Below are 25,046 nucleotides of genomic sequence, written 5' to 3'. Positions count from 1 at the left end.
TACTGCCGAACTGACCTATTTTTTTGTTACCTACTGCGGTGGGAGACCCCCCCCCCCTTCCACTCCCACCACATTAACCTATTACCTTACCCCACATCTATTTATTTATTTAATTAAAATGTACCAATTGACCTGCCGAATTCTACAAAAAAAAGCGCTCAATTCGGAGTATGTCAATTTGGCATTAGGTCAACTTGGGCAGTACCATTTTAAATACATCAAGACAGCATTGGTCCCAATCAGAAGACCGTTAATCCAGAACATGTGCTTTTTCTTATTTCATCAAAGAAAGAGGCGCCATACAAATACAAAACATTAATAAACTCAACTCTTCTTATTGTGTCAGGTCTTCACAATGATGGATACTGGGACAACTTCATGATCTATACAGTTGTAAGGCCAACGCATCAATACAACAAGAACAAAAGCAGAACATTTTTCAATGTTTGTATTCCAAAAGCAGTAGTCTACTCGAAGACACCATAAACAATATGGTCTTCACTACTGAGCTTGGGCAGGGTCCGAAAAGCGAAGAACCCTGTACTAGTTTCAACCTTGTCCCAATTGGGGACTTGTTTTCCTGCGGACTGGAGAAGTGATTTTTCAATAGGGCCCACAAAAGGAACTTCTGGTGGCCCTAATACAAAACGCATGACAAAAATGTCAGTTTGTTGAGGGAAACAATTTAAATTAATATTGGCATCAACATCAACTATTCAAGGGATAGTCACAATTGTGGCTATTTGAGACGAATCGTCTTATTGCTGAAAAAGTGTACCTAAACAAACCCCGTGAAATAAAGTGAATATTGTATGTTTGAGAACCAGAGGATGATACACTTCGAAAATAGAAAATAATATTAAAATCAAAACCCCTATTGGGGGTTGCACTTCTAGTCTGCAATGCAGCGCCTTCAGTCAAAAAAACATAGGGCAAAGGACATGTCATGGGGCCCTGGTGTAGCGCCTGGTAATTGGTCTGTGAAAACAGAATTAAAATGCCCCTGTCAAAATTACGGCAGACTCGGCGCCCAGTTTTTCCTCAATGAACTTGCAGCAAGAATTAAAAATATATATGCTGAAGCCACTTATCCCAAAATCAAAAAAGTGAATGGACCAGCACTGGTGCGCCGATAAGGAGGGAGCGTTTGCTCACATTGGCGTATATGTGGTAAAAGAAGGAAGAAGAAACGCCAGCCATCGGCTGTTACGTATTCACCAGCTATTGGCGTCCTACATTCAGTGTGCCATGTAATTGGACAACACGCCAGCAGAATGTCTAAGTTTCCAAGCAACCTGTGCTGTTAAAGCTACGGCGCTGCTATTGGAAACCCATGGCTCTCAGAACAAACTCTCATGCGTGCGTCCGCATAGCCATTGCTCATTTGCAAAATGTCAAATAAGTAACGGTGCTAACAAAAATAATAGGCTATGTGTAACCGAGCCCCATGGCTCCTTAATGCACTGAGCCATATGTTCAAAGTCAGTCGCATGGAAACATTGCTGACCAACCCACACTGTCCCAGATCATGTGCTAAAGATGAAATGAAATAGAACAGAGGCATATATAACCAACCTGCAATATCTGAGTTACGAAATAGTGGGTTTCGACCCCGGTCCATCATAAAGGTATTATTAGAGATGTACCCCTGGGTGGAAAGTTTAAATGCCACCCAAAGGCAACCATTCTTCCCTGTCATTAAGGCTTTGTAAAATGTTAAGCCAGAATTATTTCTTAAGCAATATTTCTTTATTATGGATGTCCTTTGTCTCAATTCTTTCCACCACAAGAGTGACTTGAATACAAGTTGTGGCAAAACAGGTTGTGGCAAAGCCAAGAGACTATCATTGTGAAAGCTACAATGAATGTGAATTACTGACACTGGTCCAGGGAGGAAAACCTGTGTTGGCGAAGGAAAACCAAGAGCATCACAAAGTGCCAAGGGCTATTGGTTGCGTGACCTGTAATGGGTCAATCGCGTGGTCCGACAACTGCACCTAGACAGAGTAGCCCCTACTGGAGAAAGAACCCGGGAAGCCACGTAATAAAGGCTGTGCAGCATTGGTAATTGCTGAAGTTAGAGCAGTCTTCTGAGTTATCAAAAGAGGCTAGAAGATTACAAAGTGAAACCTGAAAGCATTTAAGAGGCCTATAGCAGTTCTGTTGGAGGAACTGCCTACTTTTTGTGAACTGTTAAACCTAGGGGAAGGGAACCCCTGAGATAATTTTAAACTGTGTCGAATATGGGGGGGGAAGGGAACCCCTAAATTAAATCGAACTGTTGCACACAGAAGGAAAATCCCAGAGACATTCTGGAACTGTGACACTATGGGAAGGGAAACCCAGAGATATTGTGGAATGGTGTTGAACCTGGGGAAGGGAACCCTGGCACATTTAGCAACTATTTTGAACTTGGAGGGGGGGGGGGGGGCAAGGGGGGCGGTGAAGCTGAAACCAAACCAAAGCTGGAAGAAGCTCAGAACTTTACTTTGAACACTGTTTCTTTTGGTGCTGACTTCCCTAAACATTGTATAGTTTTAGTTGACGGCAAGTATAGGTTTTGGATACAGAGAGGTTTTTAAGTTCAACTTGATGACACAGACTGGCCTTAGGTTTCTTTAGGTAGGGAAATCCCTTGTTGGCTTTGGCCAAGTTAGGCGTTACTCCATCCTGCCCTAAAGACCAATAAAGTCTTTTATTTATTTTTTTTAAAAAAAGTGAATTTGTTGTCTGTCCTGCTTTATGATGCCTTCACATCAGCAAAGAGCACTTTTTGGTTTGGAATATGGCACACCCAATGTTCCCGATGCCTTGATTTTGGAGAAATCAAGGATGAGACATTAATATGATCATTTGCAAACCGCAAGTGGCCCTGACAATTCATCTGAGTTGGAGTTTGGAAAACCGGATCCATCTGAACACTCAGGCGTTTTACAGACAGTTGTTGAATAAGTTAAGGGAGTACCTGGGATGCGGGCAGACCAGCTCCAGTGTTATGACCTTAAGTGGGGTCAACAGGTTGAAAGGATACACTGGATACCATGAGAGATCTTCAAGTTGATTTAATCAGATGATACAAGAGAGATAAGTCAGTTACATGATCCAGGGACGCCCACTGGCTCCCACCACCCAGGCTACCTCATTCTCAACTGTCCTGGGTTGAATCTATCCACATCATTCCGGACACCTCACACATTCCATTCATAACATCATACTTCAAGCACTCAGCATACATACAGGAAGGCAGACAAGGCATCTAACCAAACAACCTAATAGGAAAGAGGATACCAATCCTAACATCCACCTTTCGAACACGATGACCTTATAGACCTCTTAGGCAAGGGTCCCCCAAAAAGACCCTGTTTTACCCTTTCATGTAGCCCTTCAAAAAAGGATAAAAGCTAATTGGGAATCACCAGAGACCAGCTCGACTGAATACAAATTTCACGAGAAAGTATAGACCTTTCACGGGAAAGTAGCGATCAGGAGTATCTCAAAATGTCCTACTCTGGAAAGGGTTGTGGTTCAAGCTACAACTTCAACCTCAAGACGGGCAGCATATCCTACAATACCACCAGACCGAGATGAGCGTTTCAACGCTTTGACAGAAAAGTTTTTTTTCAGCCGGTAGTATGGCCTTGAAGTCTGTCAGCATCACTTGTGCCTTTGCAAAAAATACCCACACTTTGTGGGGATGCATCTCCATGGCAGGTGAACATATCACTGAAGCAGAGGAGAGAGAGAGAGGGATTTCTAAATATTGTGAAAGATGGGAAAGACGCTGTCTCTCTCTCCAGTTAGGTTTGGACTTCTGACAGCATTAGCAAAGCCATGGTGGCGAGCACAGTTAAAAGCATGTTTGCGTGGTTGAAGGTCTGGATTTGTGCCTGATGTACAATCGAAACTTCTCAACATGCCCTTTGACAGCACTCATCTATTTGGCAGCAAGGCCAAGGGCCTAGAGAAATTGCAGACCTCAAAAGCAGTGGCTAAGTCATTCAGTGCTGCCATCAGACAACCATAACCTTTGCACAACAGTGCACAGACTTGGAGGGGTAGGTCCTTTTGCTATTGCTCCTCATTCGGAAGAGCGAGAGGACTGGCAAGTCAGAGGTCATAAGAAATTCCCTCTTGTTGGACGAGGTTCCAAGCCCGCCCAAGCAACAGCCTCTGCTACAGCTGCCTCAAAACCACTATGAGGCCTCCATACACAAGACACCAGTGTGAGGTATGCTCACACTCAGCACCTGGAAGAATGGCGGGGCATTACTTCCGATGCTTGGGCCTTGCAAACGGTAGCCCAGGGTTACTGCCTCCACTTTCTAAGAAGGCCCCCGGATCATCCACCAGGGATTCAATGCCGCTAAATTCCAGATGTGTTCCTCTTGCAGGAGATTTCCAGTCTGCTAGAGAAAGGTGCTACATAACCAGTACCTGCGACTGAGAGGAATAGGGGGTGGTACTCTCCTTACTTTTTGATCCTCAAAATGGTTACCCTTTATAAGATCCTTGAGGCCCTCCAGCTTCAAGATTGGATGGTGTCATTGGACCTCCAGGATGCTTGCTTTAATGTGCCTAGCACAGAAAGTACCCGAGGTTCGTCATTGGCGGTTCTCTATCGGTTTCGAGTTCTGTCATTCAAGCTGACTTCTGCCCAAGGGTTTTCACCAAGTTGTTGATGCTGGTGGCAACGAGTCTCACAAGAGAGATGATTCAAGTTTACCCCAGCTGGACGATTGGCTGATTAGGGCCCATTCTCCCAAACATGTCAAGAACATCTCGGCATAACCAGCCACTCTCTTCACAAACTGGGCTTCTCCCTCAATCTCAAGAAGTACCACATGACACTTTCCCAAAGGCTCCAGTTCATCAGAGCTGTCCTGGATGAGTCCTCACGGAAGTCCTCGCAACCCGAGGTGAGGGCTCAACACATTCAGCAGATGGTCACCACATTCTAGAATGCCCATCGTCTTCTAGCCTTTGTTTTACTGGGGTTGCTCGGCCTCATGGCATCTTGCCCTTTTCTGGTGCCAGAGGCTTGTCTGAGAATATGATCCCTCCACTGGGTCTCAGTTTTCAGGCAAAATGTTCAGGTTCCAAGCAGGGTCGCACAGGATTTTCTGTGGTGGGCCTGCGAGGACAACATTCTGAAGGGGGAACCTTTTTGTCAACCATGGCCGGGAATAACACTCAGTACGGATGCCTCACTCACTGGGTGGTGAGCCCACGCTGACGGTCTGCGTCGTTGGTCTCCATCGGAGTCCAAACTACACATAAGCCTTTTGGAGCCGAGGGCAATCAGACTAGCGCTTATGGCCTTTCTGCCTTCTGTTTGGGGGAAAAGATGCCCTGATAATGACAGAAAACACAGTGGCCGTGTACTACCTTAACAAGAGAGGCAGTGTAGGGTCACTACCACTCTGCAGAGAGGCAATGCAACTCTAGTTCTGGCCACTACAAGAAGGAATCTCCCTATCAGTAGTTCACTTAGCCAGAGAGGAGAACACAGTGACAGATGTTCTGAGCAGGCAGAGCACGGTCTCCCACAAATGGAAACTATCTCGGGAAGTCCTTCAAGAGATCTTCACCCTTTGGCGAACCCCTCAGGTACAGGTACATCTGTTTGTGTCCAGTGTCAACCGGAAATGCGAGCTGTTCTTCTCCAGGGAATTTCCCCTGAGAGGAGCTCTAGGGGAACAGGTTCATAGTGGACTGGGAGTTTCCACTCCTCTATGCATTTCCTCCAGTCCACGGCATTCCACAAGTGATCAGGAGGTTGAGAAAGTTTGGGAAATCCATGATCCTAATTGCTACGGATTGGGCCAGGAGGATGTGGTACCCAGACCTTCTGGACAATGTCCACCTGCCCTCCAATTCGTCTTCCACAAAGGCAGGACCTTCTCTCCCAAGAAGAGGGCTGGGTTGTCTTTCCAGAGGTCAAGACTCTCAACCTTCATGCATGCTTGAGATACAAGGATTTGGCACCTCTCGGAAGACGTGATGGAGATTTTGCTTCCAGACAGAAACAACATCTCTGTATCGCTGCCATAGGAGCAAGTTGTGCAGCTGGTACAGGGAGAAGAATGTTAACCCTTTCCAATGCAACACACTTATGGTGTTGTCATTCCTACTACATCTGGCAGATCTGGTGCTCCAGATTGGCACTATTAAGGGTTATTTGGCAGCGCTTTCAATTTTAAACGCACGTCTGAACAAACCTTATTTTTTTTTAATTATATATATTTTTTTTACCAACTTTATATAATTTCTCAAGAGCATAAATCACAAGCATGCATGCATTAGGGAGCAAGAAACAATAACATTATCTGTGTCCTCCCCCTTATTCGCCCCAGTCTTTAAGTTCCATTTGCTCATGAGTTTTAACTGTTGCAACTTCTCCCCCCCAGTCACCCTCCACCCCAACATCACTTTCCAAGATTTGGGTGGGATACAGCATCTCCTTTAGGCATCTCTGGGAGTTCCACGATCTGGGTCACCCTCTCAACTCAAGGCTTGCACAATCAAAGAATGGAAACCCTGTGGAACAACTTTGGCTTGAAATACATCTGCTCCTTCATCCGTGAACTCATGCAATGGCATCCAAGTATTCTGATACTTAGAGTAGGAGCCGTAAGCTATTGCCATCACCTTTTCCTTGGCCATCACTCCCCATAGCTTCACCTACCACATGGCTACTAACGGCACTTGTTTGTTCTTCCATGTCTACACCAAGGTGATTCTAGCTGCGCTCAGCATGTGGGTAATAAGGCTAGCTCTGTTTCCAGAGTTTGCAAAACTCCCTTTGACTGCCTCTCCCAGTAAAACTACGACCGGGTCAAAGGGCAGTTGCGGCTCCGTTTTCTCCTTAATATGGCTCAAGATCTCCTTCCAGTAAGTCTCTGCCACTGGGCAGGTCCACCACATGTGTATTAGATCCCCAGGTTGTCCACAGTCCCTCCAGCATGACATGGGGTAGTCTTGGTTGATAGAATGCATACGTAGTGGCGTCATATACCACTGCAGACAGAGCTTGTACGCCAACTCTTTGATTGAAGCACATTTGGAGATTTTGGCAGCTCTATGCCATATGTGACCCCATGTCTCCCCGGTGATTGGTTTCCCCACATCTACTTGACCATCTTTGCATGTACAGAATAGTTCCGGGTCTGCCACCCCCATCAGGCGATATTCGCTGTACCCCTTTGTCAGGTAAGCTCCAACCCTGTTGGGTCCCGAGTTGCTCCCTCCTGGACTTTTGTGTTAGTGATCCAATGTCTATAATGTAAGCGTTCGCTCTCCGGTATGTCAAATTTGGTTTGCAGCCTTCAAAGGTTAGGGGGTAACCCTTCTGCGTAGAGTTCTCCCAATACCAGGACTTGCTCCCCTCCTCCCCAATGTGCCTAAAACGTCAGGCCGCATCCCTGGTGTGAGAGGACCTCCCCCCACCTTTACCCTTCTCCCCCTTAATGCTTTGTCCCAATACCATAGAGTGGCCTTGGTTGTCTCTAGTAATATGCCTCCTTTGCCTCTATGCCGCGCTGCTAGAAAACAAAGGCTTTCCATGGGTGTCTTGGTTGCTTCCCTTTCAAGGGCTGCCCATCGAATCTGGTTTTCGCTAGGTGACCATTGCAACATAGGTTCCACCTGTGCTGCCCATAAATAACTGCAAAGTTCAGCCACCCCTAGCTCCCCTAGAGCTTGTGGTCTAAATAGAACCTTCTTGGGGAACCTTGGTTTCTTCCCCCTCCAAATGAAGGACATTCCCTCACTCTGTAGTTTAATTGCTGGGCCTGGGATGCGTATTGGGAGAGCACCCGTCGCGTACAAGAACCTAGGGAGCAGGGTCATTTTAACTGCTGTTATCCGTGCGAGCCATGATAGCTCCTGCATGTCTCATCGTTTAAGACCTCCCGCCAATGATTTCAGTAGGTCTGGGATATTCGCCCCATATAATCTCTCATAAGTAGAGGTTAAATGTACTCCTAAATATTTTACCGATTTCTGTTCCCATTTCAAAAGATACCGGCTTTCCCATTATGACACTTGCTCAGTCCCCTCGGTGATGTTAAGCGCCTTGGATTTAGGGTAATTGATATGGGACCCCGAGACCCTCGCAAACCCATCCAGCAACTCTGTGGCATTTGGGAGTGAGTGTATTGTGTCCTTGAGGAACATGAGGACATCGTCTGCATAAAGAGCTACCTTTTGGGGCCCACTAGCGGCCACCTCCACCCCTTGGATTCCCAATCGTAGCGGACCGTCTGCGCCAACGGCTCCATAGCCATAGGGAAAATCAGTGGCGACAACGGGCACTCGTGCCCTTCGAGATGGAGATACTACCTGTGAGCCGCCCATTGATCATTAGCCGTGTAAATGGATTCACAAAATTGCCCATCACCATGCGGATAAAAAATTGACACGCCCCGAAACTTTTCAAAGGCCAGTTGTAGAAATCCCCAATGTAGGCTGTCAAAGGCTCTGGAGGCGTCCAACTCCAGCACCGAGAACCGCTGCCCCGTTCTTAGTCCCCATTCTATTGTGTCTATGGCTCTACGAATATTGTCGTAGGTGTGCCGCCCTTTCACAAAACCTGCTTGGTCCGGGTGAATTATCTTCGGGAGGACCCTTGCCAGCCTTCGGGCCAGGACTGTGGAGTAGATTTTTGTATCCCCATTTAATAAAGAGATAGGGTTATAACTAGCACAGTCTAATGGATCCCTGTCCGGCTTTAGTAGTAATACTGTAGTCGCCGGACCCATGTCTCCAGAGGTTCGCCCTCTGTCCCGAATGTGGTTGAATAATTTCGTTAAGGGGCCCACTAGGATAGCCCTAGATGTTTTATAATACGTGTTACTTAGCCGATCCAGACCTGGGGATTTATGTCCCTTCAATGCCCCTATCCTCCCACACCTCTTCCTCAGATATGGGCGCTTCCTGCATTTGTCTGTCCAATTCGCTAATTTGCGGCAAGGTCACCCGGCTTAGGAATGTTACCTGTGCTGTTCTCTCCAGGTTTTCCCCTTTCAGGTTATCTGTATAATGAGTGCATGACTTCATCTCTTTCCTTCTCCTCCCTGGCCCCCCTTACCAGGTCCCCTCCCAGACTATTAAGTTGGACTAAGCAATTCCTAAATTTCTGCTGTCTCAATTTGGCTGCAAGGAACCGATTGGCCTTGTCCCCATTTATGTAGTAAGACTGTTTAGTTTGCACAAGAAGCTGTGCAGCTTTGTCAGCCAGATGCGTCTCTAGGGCCGCCCTAACTTTTTAAAATTCCTGCCATGCTTTTTGTGAATCCTTTTCTTTATACTCCGCCTCGGCTATTGTTAATTTGGCCCCCAGGTCCCGCTTCACCTTCTCTCTTCTCTTAACGTAATTCGCTGTGTGTGCAATAATCTCGCCCTGTACTGCCGCTTTACTAGCATCCCAGATAGTGGCCCAGTCTACCCCCTGTGTGGCGTTTTCTTGAAAGTAATTCCATCATCATATTAAGTTTATTCGGAAGCAAATTATCCATAAACCATACACAAAATAGAACTGCATAGTAGTACAAAATCCAATTCAATATTTTTTTTTTTAAAAAAGTCCACGGTATAAACTTACAACATTACATATGTATAAAAAAGATTAAAATGTGCATGTGTGTAAATCGAGATAAAATCCACAGGAAGCGTCCAAACGATTCAATAAAATGTTCAGGTTTCGATCATATTTTGGACAGTGAATTTAGTTCTCCGATACCAGGCCCTTCTCAAGTAGTCCACCATGCCCCAGGCCACTGGCATCGCAGTGGCTGAAAGCAGATAACATAAAGCAGGCCTACCCTGAGACAAGCCAGCGGACCCAAGTAGTGGCAGAAGTGTTTTTTGTCTGTGTAATGTGGGCAAAACAACACAAAGTGTAGAAGGTCCTCCACTGGCCACTGACCGCAGGTGCAAGCTGTAGGTTGCACATTACGAGTCCAGCTTTTTGTTTGTGCACCTAGCCATAAGCAATCAAACCGGGCTCGGGTCAAGGCCCAGCGATCTGCATGATTATCACTGTGGAGCAAGTACAGCTGAATAGCATCTGCAGATGTTAAAACAATATGCCTTCTGGCAAGAATACCCAAGGCAGCGGACTCCCTATTTGCCACTAAGATGAAATTAAACATTTGTTTGTATGCCCTGACCGCACAGGGGGTCAAGAAGATTGAGGGGCAGACACGATTAGCACAATTTAACTGTCTAATGCATTTCTGGATGTACATAAGCCAGGGGAGTTTCTTTACAGCTGAGCTACTCACCAGGGCTCTTATGATCTTATGTGAAAGAGTGGCTTTCTGGTTAGCCCATAGTGCCAGCCAAGGCGAGACTGGAGCCAATAGCCACTCATCAGCAATGTGTGGACATCCCAGTTCTAAATGTGTCCCATAGTTTGGAGCAGACTGTGGTAGCCCAAGCAGTTTTTTAAGAACGGAGTTCTCCACATTTTTGATTTTTGGAATCCTTTCCATACCCCACAGTGCTGCCCCATAATTCGTGGCAGTTTTTATTTGAGCCCTGTACACTTCGAGAATTAATTTGATTGGGTGCCCCACGCAGTTATGTTGAAAGCGGGACAAACCCCCAAGCGTCTGTCTCATCCTCATACATTGCTTATCGACATGGCCAAACCCTCGCCAATTCTCCGTAAAACAAATTTCCAGATAATCAAAGCTGGTGACCCTCGGGATAGGTTTGCCTCCACTCCATATCGTGCGCATCTTGAGATGTCGAAGACCCGAACTCTTACATGCCATAACTGCTGATTTTTGTGAATTCACAATCCGCTTATGGGAAGCCATACATTGGGTGTAGACATCCACCAGGCATTGTAAAGCTCTGGGGGTACGGGCAATTAAAACCATCTCATCGGCATAACCTAAGACTGGGAGGGGGATGCCACCCACAGTGATATAGTCGGTATGGGAGTTAACCAATGCCTGGTAGACACCATTTATGTAAAGGGCAAACAATACCGGGGCCACAACACCGCCCTGGCGGACGCCCAAGAAAGTCTCAAAAAAGGCTGTGCACTGTCCCTGTTCCCCGAATCTGACACAAGCCGATGTATGTTCATGGATTATCTGGAGGACCTTGACCAAATCCTCCGGGCAACCCAACGACCTGAGCACCGCCCAGAGCATAGCCCTGTCTACTTTGTCAAACGCGGTGCTCAGGTCCATGAATGCGAAGTACAAAGGCTCACCCCTCACATGTATGGACGTAGCTCCCACCAAATACAGGTTCAAAGCCTGGTTCCTAGGCCCGGGCGAAAACCTTATTGAGTGTCTCTAAGAACCCCAGAGTCAGAGATCCATTGTTCTAGCCGTGCCAAAACCTCACGGCCGAAGATTTTGAAGGATGTGTCAAGCAGAGAGATGGGTCTATAAGAAAGGGGGCTACTAGGGTCACCCTTCTTAAAAATAGGAAAAATTATTGCCTGCCTGCATGTTGCCGGATAGGTACCAAGCTCCAAAAATGCATTGAAGCACTTAGTCAAAACTGGGGCCCATAGGTCCACTTCATCACAGAAAATATCTGCAGGGATGGCGTCTGGTCCGGGAGCTTGATTAGGGAGTTGCTTGTTAATAGCCATCTCTACCTCGTTTATGGTTAATCGGAGAGTGGAACCACTGGGCCCACTATGGGAAGTTGAGGGATTTGCCCTATACAGGCTGCTAAAATGATTAGACCAAGCCAGTGCACTAACATTATTCTCTTTGTGTGTTTTTACTCTTTTGTGGGGGGGTCCATTAGCCACAAATACCCAAAAGGTCTTGGAGTCCTTTGACTGCACAGCCTGGATCAGGTCTTCCCAGGCTTGCTCTTCCAGCTGGGCCTTCCTTTTTGCCAAGATGCGTTTATAGTGCGCCCGGGCAGTAATTATCTCTTGTCGGGTACTGTCTTTTTCCTCTAAAATACCTTTAAGATCTTTCTGTGCTATCCGGCAGGGTTCATCGAACCATGTTTCCAGGTTCTTTTTCCCTTTTTTAAATTCCCTTTGAAAAGTGGCAGACATATAGTTCCAAATTGTTTGGGATGCCAAAATTATGGAGCCTGGGGTAGATCCATTTGCCAAAATAATAGAAAGTTCCCCCAAATTGGATTTACAAACGGACGGTTGAGTGTCCACAGGGTCCAGTCTGGCCCATTTAATTCTCTGGTTGCACAGGGGATTGATGCCACACTGATCCAGTTGGGGAAAATTGACAAATGGGACCACTGGCGGGTCTATTCCTATGACCAGCCAGAGTGTCTGATGGTCACTCTGTAGGTTATATTCCTTAATTAAATGCCAATCCCTCATGTGGGCACAGAAGTAATCAATCGTAGACAATCCCTGAGTGCCCACAAAGGTTGGCCTCCCAGGCCGATCCGCTCCCACCGGACCATTCAGTGAGCGTAATTCCTCAAGGCCTGCTCCATGCCTGTTATAAGGGCTACGTCTTTCAGAATTACCTCATTTAGGCGCCATGGTTTATGGGTCTGCTGCAGTGGGTTAAGAGGCTCCAACTTGTAACGCTCACCTGATATCCACGGGGACGGCACTCAGTCTGGTTGGACCACTTCCGACCTTGAACCCCCTCCCTTGGACTCTTGTTCGGCCGAGGACCGGGTCTGAAAACACAGGAATTTGGGTTTAATTTTGTCTCTTCCGGCCCGGAGCCCACCTCCCTTGTGGTCCCCACGACCCCTTTGATGCTCTCCTCACCTTGCTTTATTATATGGTGTGCTCTCCGTCCTGCTGCTCTGTGCAGGGGCGCGGGCGCAACCTAGTTGCTTCACTGTTGCGGGCCCTCAGAGTCCAGACCTGCTGCGACTCCTGTTTGTCCAGGTAAGACTGCTGGTTTGGCAGTTTGTTCTTTACTTTGCAATTGCCCCTATTAATGGCTCTCCTTCTTCCTTAGGTGCGAATGGAGTACTGATGGTGCCGAGCTGCTTGGGACTGTGCACGAGATGGTAAGTGAAAGCTCGATGCGCGGCGCTATGTGCCTTATCTTGTGCTGACTTGCTTGTTCTCTCTTCCTTACAGGCCGCTGCGATGTCCGGGAATGGTTGCTGCTGAGAAGATTCAGAGCGGTGAGTAAAGCATAGCATGTGGCGCCTTCTTGATCTCTTGTGTGCTAATCGGTGTTTTCTTCCCTCTTGCAGGTCGTTAAAATGGCCCGGAATGGACGTGGGCCAAGGACGAGTCAACCCCAGGTAAGTGTGCGCTTATTTTGATTGTTTTCTACATCGGAGAATAAACGCTTATTAATGCTGCTGTTCCGTTATTTTCTTCTCAGTTGCGGCTTTCCAGATCGAAGGAGCGCTTGCCGAGATGGTGTATATTCAGGACCCCGGAGCGGAGGACAGAAGCAGAATTTGCTCGCAGGTAAGTGTATACTAATAATGTTCTTGCAGGTAACTGGTTGGGGAATGCAGATGAGGATCCGAATAGAACGTGGTGAGCATCACGCTGCAGCTAGCAGAGTAACGCAAAGCGTGTTCTCAGCTTGGGCGTGGCTTGTATAGCCTGCAGGTATTCCAGGTGCCCCTGGGTATGACCACACCTAAAACACTAGACCGCATAGCTCAGTTCTGGGACTGAGCTATGCGGGGGCATCCATGTTGCCCAAAGGTTATTGCAAGTCCCAGTTCTCAAGTTCTCTGGCTTCACATATGAGCCTTGCGCCAAAGGGGCCATAATGACTACAGGAGAGTCTGGGGCGGAAAGGTAATGCCCTTGGGGCCATGATGGAAGGTCGTGGTGTAGCCCAGATGGCTTGCCTGTTAGGGACAGGGGCAGGGGTCATGACAAACTTTAAGGAGACCGGAGCGTGATCCGATGGACACCGCACCCCGATTTCCAATCCCGTGATTTGTGGGACCAGAGTGTCTGAAATGAGCACCATATCAATCTGGGAATAGCCCCTGTGCACAGCTGAATATTGAGTGTATACTCTTTCCAGCGGGTGGAAAAATCGTCATGCTTCTATTAAGTGTAATTCCCAGATGAACATTGACAGGGCCTGTCTGAACATGTAGTCGCTAGAAGTAGCAGTAAGGGTTTTATCCATCAGTGTCCATCACGCCATTGAAATTGCCCCCAATCAAGATCTGCCCCACTTTGCAATTTTGGGCAACAGACTCAGTAAAAAACGATCCTGCCTTTCGTTGGGGGCGTAGATAGCCACCAACGTGACCTGCTGACCTATCAGTACCCCTCCCAGCACCAGATAGTGGCTCTCTCGGGTTTTGCTTGTCAAAATTAATCTCCTTAGCCAGTAAGATACCCACTCCCCGTTTTATTTATTTTTTTAACCCAACTTTTACTACCGTTCACACAGGGTCCACATTCTTAAATTCCTTGTTGCAACCCCTAGGGCGGGGGCGCACAGGTTTCCATTGTTCCTTCTCAGTTCTTTCTTCCCTTTCCTTGCTTTCTCGTGGGGACGGGAAACGCACAGGTGTGGCAGAACAAGTCAAAGTCCACAGCGCTTGTACACTCAAGAAATTAGGGAAGCACTAAAGCTGCAGGTGGCCGAGGGGTGTGGGAGCACTGCCAGATGCCACCCACAGTTAAGAACCTAAATGAAAACAGACAGTTCTCAGTCTCACTGCGCTGAACAGTGCAATAGTGACAGGTGTTCCAAATAATTCAAAGAAGGAGGGATTTCTCATGAGTCCAATGAGTTTAATAAGGAAGTAGCCTGACGCGTGTTTCGAGTCATCACCGACTCTTCATCTGAGGCTGAAAGTTTCAAGAGCTAGCCTAACCAATTAAGTATATCGTGGCCAGTGCCAGATGCACTCTCTCGCTGCTTCGCAAATTTCATTTCATTCAGTTCAGCAGCATTGCACAGAGTTCCGCAATTGATTCCTTTTCAAGCTCTGCACCAAATGCCGACAACGGAACGTGTTTGTTGAGGACAAACTCCTTCAGTGCCTCTGTCTTCATCCAGACCACAAGGAAGGAGAGTGCGAGATATGCTTCGGTTTCTCCAAGAAAACTGAAGGAGCGACACAGTAGACTGGTGGTGTGGCTAAATGCCAAGGCCTCTGCCGCGTGCCCCAAGCAGGGTCCTACCTCACCCAGGACTGGCCAGTCCAAGGAGCAGGCTTCGAAGTCCTTTGAGGGTGCCGCATCTGTGGGGGCCCAAAACAAGGCAAAGCACAGAGTCCAGGTCCATCGGGGTCACTACGAAAGTGGGTCCTGCAATAGGCAGGGCGCAATCAACGTCACCATCCGCCTCCATCGCCTGCCAACGATCAAGCTCCTCCTCGAAGAGGAAAGTGTCTATCCCAGATAAGCTGCAGCAGAAACCAGAGAAGCCCAGGAGGAAGGAAAAGGCGGTCGGCCTGCACAAGAGGCCCATCCACCTTCATCGCCTGCCAGCGATCAAGCTTCAGAAAGCGCCCAACCCGACTAAGCTGCAGGAGAAGCCAGAGAAGCCCAGAATGGAGGAAAAGGCAGCCAACCTGCCCAAGAAGGTCCATGCGGCGCAGGAGAAATCCTAGTCAACGATCGAGCTGGTGGTGGCTGCTCTCTCCAAGACCAAAGGGGCTGACCCCGTGAATGTAACCCCTACTGCGCCCTGGATGTCCCTGCCTCCGAGGCCAGAGCCCACAGCTGGGTCTGGTGGCAATGGCTGCTGGCACCCCGGAGAAGAGGGGGCCTTCTCTGAGCCTGGCCCGACCCATCAGGGTGCCAAAAGGGGGGGGGGGGGTTATGGAGTCGCAGGCCGTGCCCCAGGCCATGGAAGTTTTGTCGACAAGGACCTGGAGTCCCTACACATGGTCCACGAGGATGTGGAGGACGATGACGGCGCAGAGCCTAGTGTTCCGACCATGCCAGTTCAGCCGAGAGATGTATCCATGGCCATCCCATCGACCCAGCACAAGCTGGTGTCGGAAATCCAGAAAAGGATGCTGCAGGCCCTAGTGCCTGCGGCCCCCGATCAGCCACCGGCTAAAAAGTGGAAGTGCCACCTGATACCCCCATATCAACCTCCATCAGGTATGCACCCATCCCCCCCCCCCCGGTAGACACAGGAATGGACACAACGATATTGCCACGGCGGGCGGATCTCCGCAACCGCGAGCGTCCCCACCGGATGAGGTGGGGTTGTTTCATTCCATGGTCGCCAAAGCTTCTGAGCTTTTCCAACTTATGCCTGAGGAAACCAAGAAGGAGGGTTTCTTGTACCAGAGGCATGAGGCCAAGAGGAAGACCCATCATGGCAGTACCCCCTCCTGGACGACGTGTGGGAGGAGGGCCTGGCCCTCTTGAAGAATCCTTGCATGGCCATGGCCAAGCGGGATAGACTGGAGAAAAAGTGCCTGCAGTCCCAACCATCCCCGGACTCTGTGGTTTTGGAAACTGTGAGGAAGAGGTCATCAAACCCTTTTGTCGGTCCCTCCGGACAGCGAGGGGAAGAAGTTGGACGCCATGGGGAGGAAGGTTATTTACACCGCAGCATCGGCCATCAAGGTGGCCAACACACTAGCGATCCTGGCCAGGTATGGCAGGGAACTGTAGTACAAGCTGGCCCGATTCTGGAGTTCCTTCCCAATGATAAAAGGATGAAGGCGATCGACCTCTTCCAGGAGGGAGTAGTGGCTTCAGACTATCCCATCACAGTGGCGCTGGACATCGCCGAAACTGGGTTCTGGCAGATGGGAAACAGTGTCTGCCTCTGTCATCAAGGCTGGCTGAAGGCCACATTTCCGCCAGGAGGTCCAGGCGAGGGTACTGGACATGCCTTTTGACGGTGATCACCTCTTTGGGAAGGCCGTTGACCCAGGAGGACTACAGAGGCCGTTCCAAAGCCTATGGTGGAGGTGGTCAGTGCCGTCGTCGCCCTCAAAGCGGGAAGCTGACCCCCCGAAGCAGGACTGAACCGGCCAAGACGTCGGGCCACCACCCATGCACCCCGGTGGGAGGCCGGCTGACTGGATTTGTCAGCAAGTGGAAGAAGAGCTCCACCAACAGAGCTGGACGCCCTCCCCCACGGACATACCCTGGAGTTTCAGCACAGGTGTCTGTTGATTCCTCCGCTGGCCCGGCAGGAGCAACACCTCCCTGAACTTGTGGAGGAGGTACGGGCCATGCTGGGAAAAGGGGCAATAAAGCTGATTCCACTGCAACTCTGGGGCCCAAGATTCTAGTCCAGATACTTTTTAGTCAAAAAGAAAACCGGTTGCTGGAGGCCCATTCCGGACCTGCAACGTCACAAGTACCTAAAGTCCCAAAAATTCAGGATGGTCATGTTGCAGTATGTGCTCGGCCAACTGGAAGGAGGAGACTTCTTGACATTAGTGGACCTGGAGGACGCCTACTTCCACATCCCCATTCACAAGAAGCACTGAAGTTCCTACGCTTTGTGGTGCCGGAACGGCGTTACCGATTCAAGGCCCTCCCCTTAGGCCTGAAGTCAGCCCCAGGGTGTTCACGAAGTGCCTGACACCGGTGGCATCCCATCTGAATCTATGGGGGATACACGTATACCCGTACCCTGACGACTGGCTCATTCAGGCCAGTTTGCAAGAGTTGGTCGCCGTACACAGAGACGACCATCCAGCTGCTGACTGATCTGGGATTCTCCATCAATTATCTGAAGTTCTGCTTGACGCCATTGCAGAACGCGCTGTTCCTAGGAGCCAGACTCTACAGTCTCCTGCCTAGCGTCACCCTCGGAGGAGAGGGTATTGGCCATTCTGGGGAAAAAACAGCTGTTGTCACTGAAGACCTCCACGGTGGGGACCATCAAGTTGCTTCTTGCATGATGTCTTGCATGTACCTTATCCGGCTCTGCAGGTTATGGATGCAACCACTTCAGGAGTTCCTGGACACTCGCTTGGTTCAGGTGTTTGGAAGCTTGGTGGACAAGATCGTGCTTGATGAGTTTCATCGGGTGATGCACTGGTGAGGCGTTCACTGCGTTGCCCGGGGCTCAGGGGTCCAAAGCACCCCACCCTCCCCGTGCCAGGAGATGGTCACCACGGATGCTTCCCTGGAAGGCTGGCGAGCCCACACCGGACGTCTACATGCCAGAGGCCTCTGGCAGGCGGAGGAGACTGATCTTCACATTAATATACCCTGCGCTGCGGGCAGTGTTCCGGGCCCTCAAGTCATTTCTTCCGTCTCCGAAGGGCAAAGTGGTGAGAATCTTCAGACAACACCACTACGATGTTCTACATCAGGAAGCAGGGGGGCACTTGATCCCCAGCGCTCTCCAAAGAGGCGCAGGACTTGTGGCACTAGGCTGTCGGCCAAGACCTGTTCCTCATCCCCTTTCACCTGGTGGGAGTCAAGAACACCATTGCCGACTTCCTCAGCAGGGAGTTGGGCTCCTGCCATGAGTGGAAACTTCGGCCCGACCAGGTAGACTGCATCTTCAGCAAGTGGGGCAGGCCCCAGATCGATCTGTTCGCGATGGCAGTGAACTCCAAATGCCAGATGTTTGCCAGCAGATTCCACCAACCGGGGAACATGGGCGGGACGTGTTTGCCTTCCTGTGGGAAGGTCTGTTCCTTAATGCGTTCCCTCAGTTGCCTCTCCTACTGCGAGTCATCAGTCAACTTAAACCGTGCCGATGCAGGATAATACTCATTGTGTCGGAGGCACATTTGGTACCCGGACCTTCTCAGCCTCCCCTCCGGTCAAGCTGCCGGCAGTGGTGGATCTGCTCACCCGAGAAGGAGGCAAAATCGTGCATCACAAACCAGGATCGCTGAAACGGAGGGCTTGGCTCCTGCAGCCCTAGAGTTTGGAGGATACGATTTGCCAGCGGACTGCAGGGAGGTCCTTGCCAAGGCCAGAGCATCATCGACTCACTCTGAAGTGCTACGGTCACAAGTGGAAGTGTTTTGCTGGGACTGACACACGCCTCTATCAAGGTACATCTGGCGGCTATCTCCTGCTACACCAGGTCTCTAGGGAGATCTTCTTTGGTCTGACCGTCTCGTCAAGGAGTTCCTCAAAGTACGGTTTCGATCTTTCCTGCTGGTGAATGTTCCTGCCCCTGCGTGGGAATTCAACGTGGTGCTGGCGAAAAGCCTTTGGTGCTACCTGTGTTTTTTACGAAGCTTTCGTCACCGGTTGAAAGGGCCTTGCACACGCTGGACGTTGCTCGTGCCCTGAAGCTCAGAAACTTTTCAACTGTTCATGAACTTTGGTCCTGTGAACCATGGGAAGACCTTGTCCAAGGCTTCCATCTCAAGGTGGCTCTCTGGCTGCATCATGCACTGTCATCGGTTGGCGAACTGACCGCTACCCAGCCATCTGAGAGCCCACTTGTTAAGATGGATTTCTGAACTCGGAGCTGGAGGGGCAGAGGTTCAGAAGGCCAGCCTAGTTTCTTGGAACAGGGTAACCTCTGGACAAGCCAGACCAATCAGGGTAGCGATGGCGGCGGTCAAGACAAAGTCTCAAGAGGGGTGAGGGTGACTGAAAGACCTCAATGAGCACACAAAGCAAGGACACTTACAAAGTACTCCAGGCAGGTGTTTAGACACATTTATTACAAGGCCTTTGTAACATCGACCATTGCAAAGAATCACAATAATACTAAAGTAAACCAACACATCACAATCAATACAATATATATATACAAGACCGAGGGGTCTAAGGAGTTAGAAGCACGAAATATGTAGAACACCTAGATGAGGAGGAAAACGGGCAGTGCAAGTAATCGTTAGACCCAGTTCACATCAGAAATATACCTAACTAGGAGGCCGTCCAACCCCTATGAAGAAAGGAGCCTTGTGCTCAATAGTACATGCACGCGCTTGTGCAAATGGACAAATAGGGCCTCTTCAAGGGTCTCTGACAGTTCAGGAAGGTGGATGAAGCGATGACTAACAAGTCCCCGCTACTCAAGCAAGACCTCCACTTGCGGGCAGAGGCAGGGCTGCTACGTGGAGGTCTTGGTCATACTGCCACTTTACATGCTTAGCAAATCTGAAGATGGCTGATGGAGGAGGGGTTTAGAGAGATGACTGTCATTGGCTGGGGGAGGATGACCAAGATGGCAGTGATTGGTTTAGAGGAGAAATACAGTTGGTAAGTGAAACAGTTTTTTCTTTTACTGAGGATTCCTGGCCTGACGACTGAATATTCATGAGCATGTGAATCCATGCCAGACCCATGCTGGAGAACAATAGTTTGTATTTATTTGTTTATATAGCACTTTACACCAAAGCACTGCACAATTGAACAACTTGGTACATAAAACAAATTATCGGTAGAAGCAAATTACAGTTATGAATCAATCAACAAACCAGTAAGAAGAGCAATTAAACTGATGGGAATAGGGAGAGCAGAGCAGTGTGAGGAGGAGGAGGAGGAGGAGGAGGAGGAGGAGAGGGTGAGAGTGGGGTGGTTGGGGAGTGGAGGGAGGAAATCAAGGGAAGCAGAAAGAAGGGAGGGGGGAGCAAGAAGGGGAGGGAGTTTCAAGGTGGGGTGGAGAAGGAGAGATTTAAGGGAGGTGCAAATGAGGAGAAAATAGGAATAGAACGGATTGAGAGAGGTAGGGAGTTCCAGTGCAGGGGAGCTAGGAGCTGGAAGGAGCGGAAACGGAAGGGGGCACAAGGACAGAGGTACAGTGAGAAGGAAGTGGTCAGCGAGAGGGAGTGTAGAAAAAGAGGAGGGAGGAGAGGTGGGGGGAGCAAGTTCCTGGAGAGATTTGAAGGCAGAGAAAGTGAAATTTAAGTTGAGAGTGAAATGGAGGCGAGGGAAGCCGAGATGGAGTCGTGGGAGGTAAGGAGACAGAGGGTACGGATAGCAGAGTGATTGATAGACTTGAGGGGGGCAAGATGAGAAGTAGGTAGACTTAAGAGTAAGGAGGAGCAGTAGAAGAGGCGAGAGAAGATAAGAGAGGAGATTAGACGTTTAGTAGCATGAAAGGTGAGAGAGGGGCAGATTTTGTGAATATTGAAGAGGTGATAGCGACGGGCACGAGAAGTGAGGGAGAGAGAGAGAGGAGTCAAAGTGAATGCCTAGGTTACGAGCGTGGAGAGAGATAGGGAGATTAGTGGGAGGGAAGTGAATGAAAGGAGGAGGGCAGGGAGGGGGAAGATAGTTGGAGGGGGGGAAAAAGACAACTTCAGTCTTGTCGGTGTTAAGGGAGAGAAAGCAGGAAGACATCCAGCTCTTTATGGCAGTAAGGCAGGAAGAGAGTTTCAGGTGGAGGTCGGGTGAAAAGGAAGAGAAAGAAAGGAAGAGTTGAGTGTTGTCTGCATAGAAATGGTTGGGAATGCCAAACGAGGAGATAACCAGGGCAAGGAGGGAGTGTAGAGTGAGAAAAGGAAAGGTCCAAGCACTGATCCTTGACGTACGCCGTAGTTATAGGTAAGTAACTTGTTCCTTCTCTTCTTTCTAACTCAAGAATGCTTGTGAATTGTGATAATCTCAACTCGTGAAACCAAGGTGGTTCTAAAGTTGAATGGACACATTACTGATTGCTCTGAAGTACACAATAATTGTTCATCCTAATCAGTTTGGCTGTTAATTGGTTTGTATTAGTTTCCTATCACACTCGTGCTTTGTTGCTGGTTTTGTATGTTGTTAAGAAATGGAATAAAATAAGTGTTAGCCAGACTGAACATTTTTTATTTCCCGGTATAGCAAGAATTTTAGCTGGAAGAAGTTTATTCTACAAAACCGCATTAACAGATTAGGAAAATTTATTAAGACTGTGAATGTAGAGTACAAGTTTAAAACATCAATGTTTTCCAAGCTGTACTCAATATGTAGAAGTTGTTAATTATGTCAATGAACGTCATGTTCTTCACTTTATCACTAATAACGCATGTTTTGTTTTTTCAGGAAAGAGTTTTTTGATGGCTGCAAAGCAATTCATGCAGACAGCAATGAAGGAATTTGTGCAAGGTTCCCCACTCTCCTAAGTGAAGCCAAACAGGACGACAGATTCAAAGACCTGTATCGCTTCACCTTCCAGTTTGGCCTTGACTCAGAAGAAGGGCAGCGGTCACTACATCGAGATATAGCCATTGCTCTTTGGAAGCTTGTTTTCACACAAAATAAACCCTTAATTTTGGACCAATGGTTAAACTTCCTAATTGAGAACCCCTCAGGAATCAAGGGAATCTCCCGGGACACTTGGAACATGTTCCTAAACTTTACTCAGGTGATTGGACCAGACCTCAGCAACTACAGTGAAGATGAGGCCTGGCCTAGTCTCTTCGATACGTTTGTGGAATGGGAAACGGAACGCAGGAAAAAGGAAGTAGAAACCAAATGTATTACATCTCCAGACGCAGACCAGCTGTGTATGGAGGAGCAGACTTAGCAGCATGTTGACAGCAACAGCGAAGACTCCGCTCTCGTGCTCTCCATTAAATGTAAACTCTGAATCTTTTTGGAAATTGCGGCTCAAGTTTTTTCTACTTCACACCTTTCTCTGCCTTGTATTTGAAAGGGCTCTAAAATCCTGTATCATGTTTTAGGCACTTTCTTAGTATTGGTTAATCTTTCATAACTTGTTTCTTTTGGCCCTGAAATAATTGGCCTTGGCTACAAGGAAAAGAAAATAAGGTTAAAGTTCAGCGTTCGTAGTGTAATTTAAGCCTGTTGCCATTTATTGCACAATTTTAAAATATTTTTTTAATTAAATTAACATTTCTAAATTATACAGTGCCAGATTAAAGTGTAACGTATTGTGCTTTCAGGGGAGGGCTGTACTTTGTGTGGTGCCGTTTACAGTGTATGAAATCTAAGGGTTGGTATTTTAAAAGTTCGGGTGATGTGGCGTTAAACCAGATTAAACTGCAAGGCAAATAGTGTGCATACACAAAATACATCAAATGGAGATATAAAAAGAAATCCGAGCAACCACTTGTACAATGTTGCTAATTTCCCTTTTTGTTATGGTAGTGCAATGAAAATGTTCATCTGTCTCTTTTGGACAATTAATTTTTAGATGTTGAAATACTTTTGCCAGTCAGATAAGCCTCCTTCACCTAAACCACTTTAGTAACAAATGCAATGAAATCAGCACTAATCTCAGTTATTTAAGTGTGTGTTTTCAACTTTTTTGTGCACTTAGCAGTATGCAACTGTTATTGTCTAAATCATTGAAAAGTGGAAATGTTCCTCTTAGGATTAGTGCACATAACGAACTAACACCCAACTTGAACAAAAGTTATGCAAAACATCTTTTATTTACATCTGATCAAAAGGCTTTATTATAGGCTTGTCTTGCAAGAGCAGCACACATTTTGGGTTGGAATGGTTGTATGTTTATGTATCCAGGAAAGAGATGTACACGTAGTGAAATTAATCTGTACCTCCCCATTGATGCAAATTTATATGTCGCACCAACGAAACTTTACTAGATATTTAATGGTACTTGATTAAGGTGTGGGTTACCTCGCATGATGATTTACCTCTGTGGTATTTCCATCTCTTAGTACCCTTACATGCTTACTAAACCTTGTTAATGGTATGGCTCCACCAAAACGTTTATGAAGATCCAATGACATTAATTTTTGCCTAATGCCTATGGCTTAGACTTTCCTTGGATACATACTCCCAAAGCCGCATTTAGCGTTAGCTGCTATTTGGAGAAATCCCTAAACTGTTTGCGCTGCCATGTTGGTAAGACATGATGATTCTCAAGAATAGTGCTGCCTACCTCACATATGAAAGAATGCTTGGGACAGGCTAATCTTCAGGCATTGTGCATGGGAATCTTTATACCGCGTCGTCGCATGACCTCACTAATAGTACCGAGCAGCTGTCGCGCAGCATTTTGAAAGAGATGTTTTTCCTAAGATGTTATACAACTAAGAAACATTGCGGGTGTGCATTTGTTTAATTTTTTTTTTTATTGCGGATAGCTACCCAATTTTTGTCATGTTTGCTGTTGCATTCCTGATTATTTCAATCCCCCAATGCCTTTTCTGAGATGTGGTGCGGGAGGAATACTGTCTTTTTTTGGGGCAGTGGGAAGGCTGTTTAAAAGAAACACATTTTTAAAGTAAATGCGCATGTGAGACCCAAAATATAAGGTAATTGGCACTATTTTTTCATTTCAATTTTTTAAGCTGATACGTTTCGAAAAAGGGATAATAGTGTTGTTTTTCTATCTTCCATTTTTTTATCCTCTGTAATTGCTTACATTATCTTTTGAGTCCGTTTGAAATGCGAAAAGAATTTGCAATCTACACTTCTTAAATCTTCCAGGCCTCGTGGGCTTTGTTTACATGTAAATAACAATAAAATAACCATACATTACTGCACAATATTCATTCAATGCAGTTCCATTTGGTTTCTTCTGACTCCCATTATCAAGTTTGTATATACTGACTGCAACATAGAAGCTACAGCAGAGCTTGATGTATCTGTTTAGGTCAATGAAACTGCGGATGACACTGTTCAGCACCTGTCTGAGGAACGCTCTGAATGAAGTTGCCGGTTTCAAATTGTGGCATCTCAATGGCTTGCCCTCTGTAAATTCCCAACTTGTTTGTCAATTGGCTTTGCTGTTGGTACTTAACAGTTCCACAGGAAAGCCATAGATTGCATGGTCTCAGCAGAATGTTAGTACTTTTTAAAATGCTGTCAGCATTATGGTGGATTTAAAATAATGCAAGAAAGAAAAGCTATGTAATGTGAGAGTAGAGAAGGTAATTTCGGTTAGTAAGCCACAAATATCCATCACCATCATGTAGCCATTCCAGGAAGGTTCCCACTAGATCAGACCCCTAGCAAAGCACTATGGTTATTGCACAGGTATAGAAGGAAGACTGGAGGGGGTCATGGTATTGGCTATAAACTTTATTCAAATGTGCAAAAGGAAACGGAAAACCCAAACTCTCCCTAACTCTGAGTTTCCCTGCCTAACCGGAAATAACTAATGTCAGAATGTCCAAAGTAAAAGTCCCAGTGTCAAAATTCTAACTTTGTCCTTACACGCTAAGCTAACTAAACAAAATTACTGGATCCAGAGGGGTGTCTGCCTTCACCTGGACAGAAGGCAGTTCTTTCCAGATTAATTTCATCTGGGTCCAGCCACTTC

At 47.5% G+C, this 25,046-nt stretch overlaps 1 protein-coding gene across 7 annotated transcripts in view; it reads left to right on the top strand.

The window, feature by feature from the left end:
* The window catches only part of DCUN1D3 (defective in cullin neddylation 1 domain containing 3), a 137,712-nt gene extending 113,440 nt beyond the window's left edge, over nucleotides 1-24,272 (top strand). For all 7 annotated transcript variants that reach the window (XM_069647658.1, XM_069647659.1, XM_069647661.1 and 4 more), the window contains one exon: nucleotides 21,833-24,272. In XM_069647658.1, the coding sequence (XP_069503759.1) occupies nucleotides 21,833-22,316 (484 nt within the window). In that variant the 3' untranslated portion in view covers nucleotides 22,317-24,272. The remainder of the gene's footprint in view (nucleotides 1-21,832) is intronic.
* Nucleotides 24,273-25,046: the final 774 nt, after the last annotated feature.

This window comes from Ambystoma mexicanum, chromosome 2q (genome assembly GCF_040938575.1).
Source record: "Ambystoma mexicanum isolate Mex_15411 chromosome 2q, UKY_AmexF1_1, whole genome shotgun sequence".
Lineage (NCBI taxonomy): Eukaryota > Metazoa > Chordata > Amphibia > Caudata > Ambystomatidae > Ambystoma > Ambystoma mexicanum.
This window is presented reverse-complemented; position numbering and strand designations above follow the sequence as displayed.